The following is a 13172-nucleotide window of genomic DNA, read 5'->3' as shown; positions in this document are numbered from 1 at the left end:
AATCCCTTGTCATTTGCTTTGTTTGCAAATATTTTCTCCCATTCTGAGGGTTGTCTTTTTGTTTTGTTATAGTTTCCTTTGCTGTGCAAAAGTTTTTAAGTTTAATCAGGTCCCATTTGTTTATTTTTGTTTTTATTTTCATTAATCTAGGAGGTGGATCATAAAAGATCTTGCTGCGATTTATGTCAAAGAATGTTCTATGTTTTCCTCTAAGAGTTTTAATAGTGTCCAGCCTTACATTTAGGTCTTTAATCCATTTTGAGTTTATTTTTGTGTATGGTGTAAGGGAGTGTTCTAATTTCATTCTTCTACAGGTGGCTGTCCAGTTTTCCCAGCACCACTTATTGAAGAGGCTGTCTTTTCTCCATTGTATATTCTTGCCTCCTTTGTCACAGATTAGGTGACCGTAGGTGTGTGGGTTTATCTCTGGGCTTTCTATCCTGTGCCATTGATCTATATTTCTGTTTTTGTGCCAGTATCATACTGTCCTGATTACTGTAGCTTTGTAGTATAGTCTGAAGTCAGGGAGCCTGATTTCTCCAGCTCCGGTTTTCTTTCTCAAGATTGCTTTGGTTATTCGGGGTCCTTTGTGTCTCCATACAAATCGTAAAATTTTTGTTCTAATTCTGTGAAAATGCCATTGGTAATTTGATAGGGATTACACTGAATCTGTAGATTGCTTTGGGTAGTATAGTCATTTTCACAATATTGATTCTTCCCATCCAAGTACATGGTATATCTCTCCATCTGTTTGTGTCGTCTTTGATGAAATAATATTTTTAAATGTTCTACTCAGTTACTTGTTAAAATATTAAATCACTATGATTTAAAAGCTCATAGAAATAATCTATCCATCAGAAGATAAATTATTTTGCTAATAGCAATTATGGCTTAATTGGTATATTATAAAACACATGTAGGCATGCCAAGGATTACTTACCATTTTCTTATACAAGACTGCAAGATGCTTCACTGTATAAGCCAAAGAAGGGTGATCAGGAGCTAATGCTCGTCTCCGAATGTCTAAGGCTCTTTCATAAAGTTCTTCTGCTTTATCATACTGTTTCTTTTCATTGCATAGAGCCGCTAGATTATTCAAAGACTGGGCACAGTCAGGGTGATCTGGTCCTAGAACTCGCTCCCTCATCTCCAAGGAACGCTTCAGAAACTGGTCAGCTGTTCTATGAACAAAAGCCACAAATGGTTTAAACAATTTATTCTCTAGAAGTGAGAATCCCTAGCCATAGTTAGGTGGAGAACTGAAGCACTTTTATTCTTAAATCCAAGATAGTTAAAATGAAGGATTCAGCTCAAAATCCTCTCCCCCTCTTTCCCACCCCCTCATCTCTTCCTGCCCTTTTCCAAAAACTAAAAATGCTTTCCTGATAGTGTGAAAGCCTGAAGTATCTGGACGATTGTCTCAATCCTCCACTTCACTTCTAAAAGACAAACCCATAAATAGTTTCCAAAACAAATTTTTTATATCTTAAAAATTACTAGGCCAAACTCAAAACATTTTGGTATTCTTTCTTTCTCCCTTTGTAGTACTAAATAATTTTTAATAAAAGAACCCTTTGTGAAGTGGGCTAAATATTTGTTGTGTTTTTCTAGTATCCAAAGTGTCAAATTTGTTATATTTTTCTGACATACAAAGAAGTCCAAAAACACCTCTTTTTCACAAATATTAATGCCTTTGTGAGTCTTTATGCTCAAATAAACTGAAGAATAAAACTAGCAGCCATCTACATTCTTTAGTCCCAAGTTTGTTCTTATGTGAGATCTTATGTACAATATCTATACAAACTCACTTTTCATAAACATATAAAACATACCAGGGAAGCTAGAGAATAACTTTTTAGTTACTAAAGAAACAATGTGAAAGGAAACAGTAGAGAAAATGTCATGGTCCTTGTTAAGTGTGGTCATGTTCATAACATATCATACATGAAATTTGGCATGGTTTCTATCAATTTTTTCTAGCTTAGCTTGATAGAAATGTAAAACAGCTTTGTATCTAAGAGACAAAATGGATACCTGTTTTCATTATTAACACCATGGTACTCACTCCAGGTTGTTCTGAAGATAGTAGAGCACACCCAGTTCATTGAGGGTCCGAGCATTGTCAGGTGTATCCTTACCTAACGTGAGCTCTTCTAACTGTAGGGCCCGTCTACGTAAAAGGGCAAATCCATACTGGAGCAAACACAAGAAATTCACAACAATCACCAAGTAAGTGCAATCTTTGATTCTGAAGCAATATACTAGGGTTCTGAAAAAATCCTTTCTCCTTTTTTTCCCTTTAAAGTAGATTACAATTACTTTAAGTATCATACTGAATTAATCTAATGATTTATGAAAATATATATACTTCCATGTAGCATCACATTCTTAAATTCATTAAAAAACTATTTTGTGAAAATAATTATGAGATTTTTTAGCAAAATGAACTGAATCCCAAAGTGCTTCAAAAATATTAGGAAACAGAATTAATATGCATATATTTATTAACCCTATTACTAAACATTTAAATATCGGGTACTTAAAATTGCACATAGCACTTGCAACTAGAAGAAAATAAGTCCTGGAGCTCAAATGTACAGCATAGCGAATATAAGCAAAAATACTGTATTAAAATCATCAAACTTGCAAAGAGACTAGATCTTAATTATTCCCACCACAAAAAAGAAATGATAATTATGTGATGTGATAGAGGTGTTAGATAACGCTATGGTAATAATCACATTATAATATATAAATGCATCAGATAAACATGTTGTACATCTTAAATTTATACAATGTCAGATGTCAAATATATTTCTATTTAAAAAATTGCACATAGCATTTTAAGTTAAAACAAACAAATATGCTATATTTAGATTTTATTAGCAGCTTAGAAAAATGAAAAATTTTTTGCACTCAAGGGTAATAATTTCTTGGCATTTGAATCTAACATAAAATGTTTACTTAATTTCTTTTATTCTGTTTTCCAACCCTTTAAAGAATTGAAACAGCTTTTAAGTCCATCTTCTAAAATCTAACCTTTAAATTAACTGAATAGTTCTACTTTTTAAAAATTAAAAAAAAATTCCCCAGATTTATTGAGATATAATTGATGTATAACATTGTGTAAGTTTAAAGTGTAAAACATGATGATACGTTTGTAGTGTAAAACGATTACCACAATACATAGTTCCACTTTTTAAAAGTCTACTAATTTGTACTTCTCAGTGATACTAATATTTAAACATGTATTATAAATAAGAAAATGTTAATCAGTACTTCCGTAGAAGTCACTTTAAAATCTAAAGTTCTTAAATATGTGAGGTTTATGCATCTACATTATGATATTCAGAGATGTTCTTTTCCTTTTCGTTCAAAACACAACACAAAAGAAATCTCTCATTACCAAGTTGCCTTTTCTCCTTGTAGCTTTCTGACGAATTTTAAAAGATTTTTTTCTAAAATGTTCAGCTTGTTCATATCTTAAAAAAAAAAAAAAAAGTCAAACGAAAGAAACATATGTCCAAAGTGTCATACTTCAGTGAAATGAAACCAACAGTGTAAAGTTTTTTTGGCTAATTAAATACAGCATTATTTCTAGAAGTGATAGTCATATGGAATTAAAAATCTTTAACAAAAACTTTCATAAAACAAAATCTAACAAAACAAATCTAGTCCTCCAAGTAGCTGACACTTAACTGTTTTTAACTGATTAAACTCATTTTGAATCTCTAAAGGGTGATCTAACTAAATGAAAATCCAAAACTTTAGTTTGCTATATCAGCTTCCACACAGGTTAATTTTTTGTCAAATAGAAATGTGAAAATCACACAAAATCTGTGTGAAATACTTCTAGAAGTTAAAAGAAAAAATTCCAATATGTATCACTTATGATTGAGCAAAACAAATGATTTCAGATAGAGGAAGAGATATCATTCAGAGGGCTTATTATACTAGGGATCAGCAAACTTCTTCTGTAAAGGGCTAGATAGTAAACATTTTAGGCTTTGTGGGTCCCGTGGTCTCTGTTGCAACTACAAAACTGCTGTTGAAGCATGGAAGCAACCACAGACAATATGTAAATGAAAAAAATGTGGCTGTATTACACTACAACTCTACGTCCCAAACAGGGGACCTTCTGGACTTGGCATGTGGGCGACAGTTTGCTGCCCCCTGTATTAGTAGTACACTCAATATTACAGAGTTAGCGAAGAAGCCCGGTTTCAAACCCAACTATATGACTCCAAAGTCCATGCTCTATCCTTTGCACATCTTGAAATAGAGATGAATCTTGTAGTTCTAGTTTTTTGTTCACCCCCCAGACCAAGAATAATATTTGAACATGGTGGATTCAAAAGAATATAGGATAAGGAAAATATGGGATAAGGAAAAATAACACAGCCACAAAACAAAGCCTCCCACACAAGTACATTAAGAACTGTAACTCCCTGTCATAAAACCAGAGAATTCCCAATTGAAATCTTACTTATTTTGTTTCTGGTACAAAGTTGCAAGTGCTTCAAGTTCGCGAGCAATATGTGGATGGTCCGCACCATAGGCATTTTCTGAGATTTCCAATGCCTGTTTATATAGTTGTTCAGCATTGCCAAACTTCTTCCACTGCACGTACACACTCGCTAGTTGGTGGAGGGACTGAGCTACTCGTGGGTGATCTGGATCTAAAGCTGTTTCTCGAATTTCTAGAGACCTCTGCAAAGGCACCACAGCCTGCGGGAAGAAAAAGGTTAAAGGCCAATTAAAGTGAGTGAAATTCTGTAAGATCTGATTAGCACAACAAATAAAAGCTGCATTAACCCCTAGGAAGGAGAGAAGAGTAAACATGAAAACCCACACAGTCTCTAACTCCCTGCTGAATTTACCTGACTGAGAAGGCCTAGATCCTTGAGAAATCGCCCCAGGGTTTCATAAAGGTCAGCTAAGCAAATCATGCTCTCCTCGCCTTCACAGTTTTTCTCATACTGCTTCAATGAATCAAAGTATTCTGCTGCCATCGCGCTTTTGTCTTTGCCAACAAACTGCCAGTAACTCAGCAACTCAGCAAAGTGTCCTCTATTGCAACAAATAACAGTAATTTAATGAAAAAGAAACTTTAAACCCCACTATTGAGTGAAGATGCCACAATTCATATCAAGCTATTGATAGTTTATTAGTAGGCTAGTCCAGTGTAGTGAAGTAAGGGTGTAGACTGGGATTGCCATCTGAGTCCACAGCAGCCTAGCTGTGTGCTCTCTTACACCTCATCATCCTCATCTGCAGAAGGGGCACACCGACACCACCTGCCTCAGGTGTTACTGTAAGGAGATTATGGCCTGTAGCAAGTACTCCATAGTGTTGGCTGCTACCATTAATATCATTATGGTTACTCACCAATGGAAACCTATCATAATCCTGTTTAGACATTTCATGATATGCAGTCAACTGCTGAGTTCACCCAAAAATTATTTTAAATGATAGAAATCAGAACAGAAGAAACTAATGAAACACAGGCAAACTGTCAGAATATCTGCTTTGTATTTTCATCAAGGAATTGAATGATAAAAGTAAGCTTATTCATCTGTTGATGGTATTAAGTAGGATGGGAGAGCTGGTAAACTAAAGGATGAATCTGATTTCAAATGAAATCATGAAAAACTGGGATGGAGATCAGAAATAATCTATAAGGTGCAACAAAGAAATTTGAGAGAGTTCACTAAGAAGCAAAACAAATTATGCATCTAAATTATGAGAAGTGAGTAAATTTCCAGGTGAGACAGAAAAACCCCCTCGTAGGGCTTAGAAGTCAGAAGGTTGTCTCATAAAAAGGTGGTTCTGCCAGAGGCAAATTCAAACACACCAGGAGAGACAATAAGACATTTATGAAGGACTTCCCTGGCGGTCCAGTGGTTAAGACTCGGTGCTTCCACCGCAGGGGGCACTGGTTCAATCCCTGGTCGGGGAAATAAGATCCCACATGCCATAGGGCACAGCCAAAAAGACAAAATAAAAACTTAAAAAAAAAAAGACATTTATGAAAAAGGGTAATCCTTTCTTTAAATTCTGACACCAGTCAGATTCTCTGTAGAGCCCAGAGTCTGTTTTGAAGGCTATACTTTGAAATATTTGAATACCCTGAGAGGCAGACATCATGAACCGCCTCTCTGGGTGGTCTGGATTTAAACCTGCTTCAGTGAAAGATTAAGATACAAAGCTATCTCAAGAGCATTCCAGGTCTGATTTTATGAAAACTGCAATACTCTATCTTTCTTGTTTACCTCTTGGAAAAAGTAGATGTTGCGGCAATTTGCAAATTGTATTAAAATTTCTCCCACACCGTTTTACACTTCAGTTACCACTGAAACTGGACTAATTTTTAAATGAAGAATGCCATTTTTCTTTGTTACACTGAAGAACTGTTTAAATCTGTTTTTCTGGGAAAAGATGTCCTACAAATAAGTTTCTTACCTTTTATAGAGGTTTTGAGACACGAAGAGGTTAAGAAGGCAATCGTGCAGCTTCTGTTTACTTGCCTGCTGCTGGAATAGCCAAGGCAGTTCATCTGCACTCCTCCAAGTCACTCGGTCCTGACTATTAGAAGAGAAGGGACAACATTCAATAATACACTGCTACAATGAGATCACTTCAAAATGCTACAGACAAATGCTAAAGGAGGAGAGAGACATTTGAGATATATCCCTGACTCTGAGTATAATCTAGTGCTGAGAAAACTAGGTCAAAGTCAGAAACTTGACCAATCTAACTATGAAAATAAAGTGATATTCAGGACCACTGACCAAACTCTAAAGTTTATTTTCCTAAAATTGAACTATTAAAAAAACATTAATAGACACAAATATACACACACAGATATAAACAGACACACACATATTTTTAAACTACTTAAACTATTTAACTAGAATAAAATAAAAATAATAAAATGATCCTGCATTGATATCACTTAAGTTTAAATCTTCAGCATAATATTAAAAGACTGACTTACATAATCATCTTTTGTTCTTTTGGCATTAACAGAATAGGAGAGGACTTAACCTTTTAAAATAATAAGGAAATTTTTTATACATTAAGTTACGCAAGAAAGAGAAATAAGGACACAGAGGTAGAGCGTGTTGCAGAAGCTACAGAAAAACAACATGGACGTTTACAATACCTTAGCTGCATGGTGAAATAGTTGGTTAGCTTTTGCCTATATGAAGAAATAATGGTGGGACCTTCCACATACTCTAGTCTCACTGTTTCCCAAGCCTATGGAGAAAAAGAAAAAACATTACAGTCTATTTTCTGTAAGTCACTGTACAATCTAACAATGAATTTGTAAAAAGAAATTTACAATTATTTCAATTTTATAGTTGTATAATAGAAAGAGCATTAGAATACTTTAAAATTTGGTATATATTTATGTGATAAACTGACATGAGAATTCCTGTAAGAACTCAAAATATAATTCAATTCAAACTTTTAGTGAATACATTAAAAATCTGAAATGTGTTTTGCAAAAGTACTAAAAAGAGCAAATTATATTTAAGTGATATACAATAAAGGAGAAAGATAAGCCTGTGAAATTACAAACATTCCACACCTGCATATATAACACAGCATACTCAAATGAAAGACTTCATTTACATTTGTTTACATGTATAAATCAACCATGGCATTGCAGATGATAAGAATTATATTGGTATTTCTGTGATATCTGCTGTGATTTCTCCTCGTTCATTTCTTGTTTTGTTTATTTGGGTCTTCTCTCTTTTCTTCTTGGTGACTCTGGCCAGAGGTCTGCCAATGTTTTAAATTAATTAATTAATTAATTAATTAATTAATTTTTATTTTTGGCTGCATTGGGTGTTCGTTGCTGCACGCGGCCTTTCTCTAGTTGTGGTGAGTGGGGGCTACTCTTCGTTGCGGTGCATGGGCTTCTCATTGTGGTGGTTTCTTTTGTTGCGGAGCACGGGTTCTAGGTGCACAGGCTTCAGTAGTTGTGGCATGCGGGCTCAGTAGTTGTGGCTCACGGGCTCTAGAGTGCAGGCTCAGTCACTGTGGCACAGGGGTTTAGCTGCTCTGCGGCACGTGGGATCTCCCCGGACCAGGGCTTGAACCTGTGTCCCCTGCATTGGCAGGCGGATTCTTAACCACTGTGCCACCAGGGAAGTCCCAAGGTTTGTCAATTTTGTTTACTTTCAAAGAAGCAGTTCTTGGTAGTTTTGATTTTTTTCTATTGTTTTTAAAATCTCTACTTTATTTATTTCCTCTCTGATCTTTATTATCTCCTTCCTTCTGCTGACTTTAGGTTTTGTTTGTTCTATTTCTAATTCTTTTAGGTGGTGGGTTAGGTTGTTTATTTGAGATTTTTCTTATCTCTATGAACTTCCCTCTAAGAACTGCTTTTGCTGCATCCCATAGATTTTGTATGGTTGTGTTTTAATTGTCATTTGCCTCAAGGTATTTTTAAATTTCTTCTTTGATTTCATCATTGACCCACTGGTTTTTCAGTAGTATGTTGCTTAGTCTCCATGTAATTGTTTTTTTTTTCTCGTTTCTTTTTCTGTGGTTGGTTTCTAGTTTCATGCCATTGTGGTCAGAAAAGATGCTTGAAATAATTTCTATACTTTTAAATTTGTTGAGACTTGTTTTGTGCCCTAGTATGTGGTCAATCCTAGAGAATGTTCCATGTGTACTTGAAAAGAATGTGTATTCTGCTTTATTTGGGATGTAATGTCTTGAAAATATCAATTAAGTCTAACTGTTCTATTGAATCATTTAGGATCTCTGCTGTCTTATTGATTTTCTGTCTCAAAGATCTGTCCATTGATGTGAGTAGGGTGTTAAAATCTCCTACCATTATTGTAGTCCCATCAATTTCTCCCTTTATGTCTGTTAGTATTTATTTTATGTATTTGGGTGCTCCTATATTGGGTGCATATATGTTGATGAGTGTAATATCCTCTCCTTGTATTGATCCTTATATCATTATATAGTGTCCTTCTTTATCTTTCTTTATAGCCTTTGTTTTAAAGTCTATTTTGTCTGATATTAGTATTGCAATCCCCGCCTTCTTGTCATTTCCATTTGCATGAAACATCTTTTTCCATCCCCTCACTTTCAATCTATGTGTGTCCTTTGCCCTAAAGTGGGTCTCTTGTAGGCAGCATATTGTCAGCTCTTGTTTTTTTCTCCAATCTGCCACTGTGTCTTTTGACTGAAGCATCTAGTCCATTGACAGCTGAGGTAATTATTGATAGATATGTATTTATTGCCATTTTAAACCTTGTTTTCCCATTGATTTTATATCTCTTCTTTGTCCCTTTCTTTTTCTTTTTCCTTTCATGGTTTGATGATTTTCTTTTGTATTATGCTTATGTTCTCTTCTTTTTGGTTTTTGTGAATCTATTGTATGTTTTTGATTTATGGTTACCCTGTTTTTCAAGTATGTTAACCCCTTCCTATATCTACTTGCCTTAGACTGGTAGTTACATAGGCTCAAACACATTCTAGAAAAAAAATCTACATTTTCTTATGCTCTTCTCCCACATTTTATGATTTTGATGTCCTCTTTTACATCTTCATGTTTGTCCTTTTGCTGTTCGTTGTGGTTCATGTGTGATTCTGTGAATCATCACTTTCACAGAAATTTTTTTTTTTTTTAATCTGTGTACTGGCTTATTTAAGTGATTTACTTTCCAATTGTGGTTTTCTCTTCCCTAGATTCTTACTTCTTTTCTATTTAGATAAGATCTTTCAATATTTCCTTTAGTATAGGTTTAGTTTTTGCTTGTCTGAAAAATTCTTTATCTCTCCTTCTATTCTAAATGATAATCTTGGTGGGTAGAATTTCCTAGGTTGCAGGTTTTTCCCTTTCAGAACTTTGAACATATCTTGTCACTCCCTTCTGGCCTGCAACACTCCTGTAGAGAAATCAGCTGATAGCCTTATGGGGGTTCCCTTGTAATCAACTCTTTGTTTTTCTCTTGCTGCCTTTAGAATCCTCTCTGTATGTTTAACTTTTGCCATTTTTATTATAATATGTCTCGGTATAGGTCTGTTTGGGTTTATCTTGTTTGGGACCCTCTGTGCTTCCTGAACCTGGATATCTGTTTCCTTCTTTAGGTTTGGGAAGTTTTCGGCCATAATTTCTTCAAATACATTTTCAATCCCCTTTTCTCTTTCTTCTCCTTCTGGGATCCCTATTATGCATAGATTGGCGTGCTTTATATTATCCCATAGGTCTCTTATATTGCTTTCATTTTTTTTTTTTTTCATTTGGCTTTCTGTCTGCTGTTCTGATAGGGTAATTTCCATTATTCTATCTTCCAGATCACTTATTCATTCTTCTGCATTATTCATTCTGCTATTCATTGTCTTTAGCTCAGTTTTCATTTCAGCAAGTGAATTATCTAATTTTTCTTGGCTCTTCCTTATAGTTTCTAGTTCCTTTTTACAGTAATCTGTATTTCTATCAATAGTCCTTCTTAATTCCTTCAGTATTTTCATTATCTCTTTTTTGAACTCAGTGTCTATTAGACTGAAGAGGTTTGTTTCACTGTTTGTTCTTTCAGAGGAATTCTCTTGATCTTTTAATTGGGAGTGGTTCCTCTGATTCATTTTACTTATATTTCTCTTGCTCTATGAGTTTAGGAGAAACAATTATCTACTGTGGTCTTGGAGGGCTATTTTTATATGGCAGCATCCCTGAGTAGGCTGTGTGGGTTTAATATTTTTTGGTGCAAGGCCATAAGAGAATACTATGAACAATTACATGCCAACAAATTCAACAACCTAGAAGAAATGGACAACTTTCTAGAAACATACAACCCACTAAAACTGAATCAAGAAGAAATAGGTAACTTGAACAGACTGACAACTAGAAGTGAAATAGAATCTGTAATTTAAAAACTCCCTACAAACAAAAGTCCAGGGCCAGATGGCTTCACAGGGGAATTCTACTGAACGTACAAGGAAGAACTTATACCTATCCTTCTCAAACTCTTCTAAAAGACTGAAGAGGAAGGAACACTCCCAAAGACACTCTGTGAAGCCACCATCACCCTGATACGAAAACCAGACAAAGACACTACCAAAAAAGAAAATTACAGGTCAATATCTTTGATGAATACAGATGCAAAAATTCTCTACAAAGTATTAACAAACTGAATCCAACAACACATTAAAAAGATCATATACCACAATCAAGTTGGATTCATCCCAGGGTCACAAGGATGGTTCAACATATGCAAATCAATCAACATAATATACCACATCAACAAAAGAAAAGACAAACATCATATGATCATCTCAATAGATGCAGAAAAAGCATTTGAGAAAATTCAATATCCAATCATGATAAAAACTCTTACCAAAGTGGGTATAGAGGGAACATATTTCAAAATAATAAAAGCTATTTATGACAAACCAACAGCCAATATAATACTCAATGGTGAAAAGATAAAAGCTTTCCCGCTAAAATCTGGAAGAAGACAAGGATGACCACTCTCACCACTTCTCTTCAACATAGTATTGGAAGCCCTAGCCACAGAAGTCAGACAAGAAAAAAAGTAAAAGGTATTCAAATTGGTAGGGAAGAGTTAAAATTGCCATTATATGCAGATGACATGATACTACATATAGAAAACCTTAAAAACTCCAAACAAAAACTACTAGAACTGATGAACAAATTCAGTAAGGTAGCAGGATACAAGATTAATATACAGAAATCCATTGCATTTCTTTACACTAATAATGAAACATCAGAAAGGGAATGTAAAAAATAAAACCAAAACAATCCCTTTTAAAATCACATCCAAAAAAATAAAATACGGAGGAATAAACCTGACCCAGGAGGTGAAAGACTTTTATGCTGAGAACTACAAAACATTAATAAAGGAAACTGAAGATGATTCAAAGAAATGTAAAGATATCCCATGCTCTTGGATTGGAAGAATTAATATTGTTAAAATGGCCATACTACTGAAAGCAATCTACAGATTTAATGTGATCCTTATCAAATTACCTATGACATTTTTCAAAGAACTAGAACAAGTAATCCTAAAATGTATATGGAACCATAAAAGACCCAGAATTGCCAAAGCAATCCTTAGGAAAAAGAACAAACCCTCCCAGACATCAGACAATACTACAAAGCTATAGCAATCAAAAGCATGGTATTGGCACAGAAACAGACATATGGATCACTGGAACAGAAAAGAGAGCCCAGAAGCAAACCCAGACACCCACTGTCAATTAATCTTCAACAAAGGAGGCAAGAACATACAATGGGGAAAAGACAGTCTCTTCAGCAAGTGGTGTTGTAAAAGTTGGACAGCCACATGTAAGTCAGTGAAGTTAGAACACACCCTCACACCATACACAAAAATAAACTCAAAATGGCTTAAAGATTTAAATATAAAAGACATGACACCATAAAACTCCTGGAAGAGAACATAGGCAAGACATTCTCTGACATAAATCGTACCAATGTTTTCTTAGGTCAGTCTCCCAAGGCAATAGAAATAAAAGCAAAAATAAACAAACAGGACCTAATCAAACTTACAAGCTTCTGTACAGCAAAGAAAGCCATAAAAAAACCAAAAAGACAACCTATAGACTGGGAGAAAATATTTCCTAATGATGCGACCAACAAGGGCTTAATTTCTAAAATATACAAACAGCTCATACAACTCAATAACAAAAAAACAAAAAACTGAATCAAAAAATGGGTGGAAGACCTAAATAGACATTTCTCCAAAGAAGACATACAGATAGCCAATAGGCACATGAAATTAGCTCATCATCGTTAATTATTAGAGAAATGCAAATCAAAACTACAATGAGGTACCACTTCACACGAGTCAGATGGCCGTAATTAAAAAGTCTACAAATAACAAATGCTGGAGAGGGTGTGGAGAAAAGGGAACCCTACTACACTGTTGGTGAGAATGTAAGTTGGTGCAGCTACTATGGAAAACAGTATGGAGGGTCCTTAAAAAACTAAAAATAGAATTATCATATGATCCAGCAATCTCACTCCTAGGCATATTTCTAGACAAAACTATAATTCAAAAAGATATATGCACCCCTATGTTCACAATAGCACTATTTACAATAGCCAAGACATGGAAAAAATCTAAATGTCCATTGACAGATGGACATTCATGAAAAAGAAT

At 34.7% G+C, this 13172-nt stretch overlaps 1 protein-coding gene across 1 annotated transcript in view; it reads right to left on the bottom strand.

Moving 5' to 3' along the window:
* The window catches only part of NPHP3 (nephrocystin 3), a 42076-nt gene that overhangs the window by 3521 nt on the left and 25383 nt on the right, over positions 1 to 13172 (bottom strand). Inside the window, exons 18-24 of the mRNA XM_061194667.1 lie at positions 7166 to 7260; positions 6463 to 6585; positions 4881 to 5070; positions 4487 to 4728; positions 3407 to 3482; positions 2066 to 2193; positions 941 to 1181 (exon numbers count right to left, since the gene is read on the bottom strand). Coding sequence (XP_061050650.1) covers positions 941 to 1181; positions 2066 to 2193; positions 3407 to 3482; positions 4487 to 4728; positions 4881 to 5070; positions 6463 to 6585; positions 7166 to 7260 — 1095 coding nt within the window. The remainder of the gene's footprint in view (positions 1 to 940; positions 1182 to 2065; positions 2194 to 3406; positions 3483 to 4486; positions 4729 to 4880; positions 5071 to 6462; positions 6586 to 7165; positions 7261 to 13172) is intronic.

Source organism: Eubalaena glacialis, chromosome 6, assembly GCF_028564815.1.
Source record: "Eubalaena glacialis isolate mEubGla1 chromosome 6, mEubGla1.1.hap2.+ XY, whole genome shotgun sequence".
Classification (NCBI taxonomy): Eukaryota; Metazoa; Chordata; class Mammalia; order Artiodactyla; family Balaenidae; genus Eubalaena; species Eubalaena glacialis.
The sequence above is the reverse complement of the archived record's forward strand: the minus strand, read 5'-3'. Positions and strand labels throughout refer to the sequence as shown.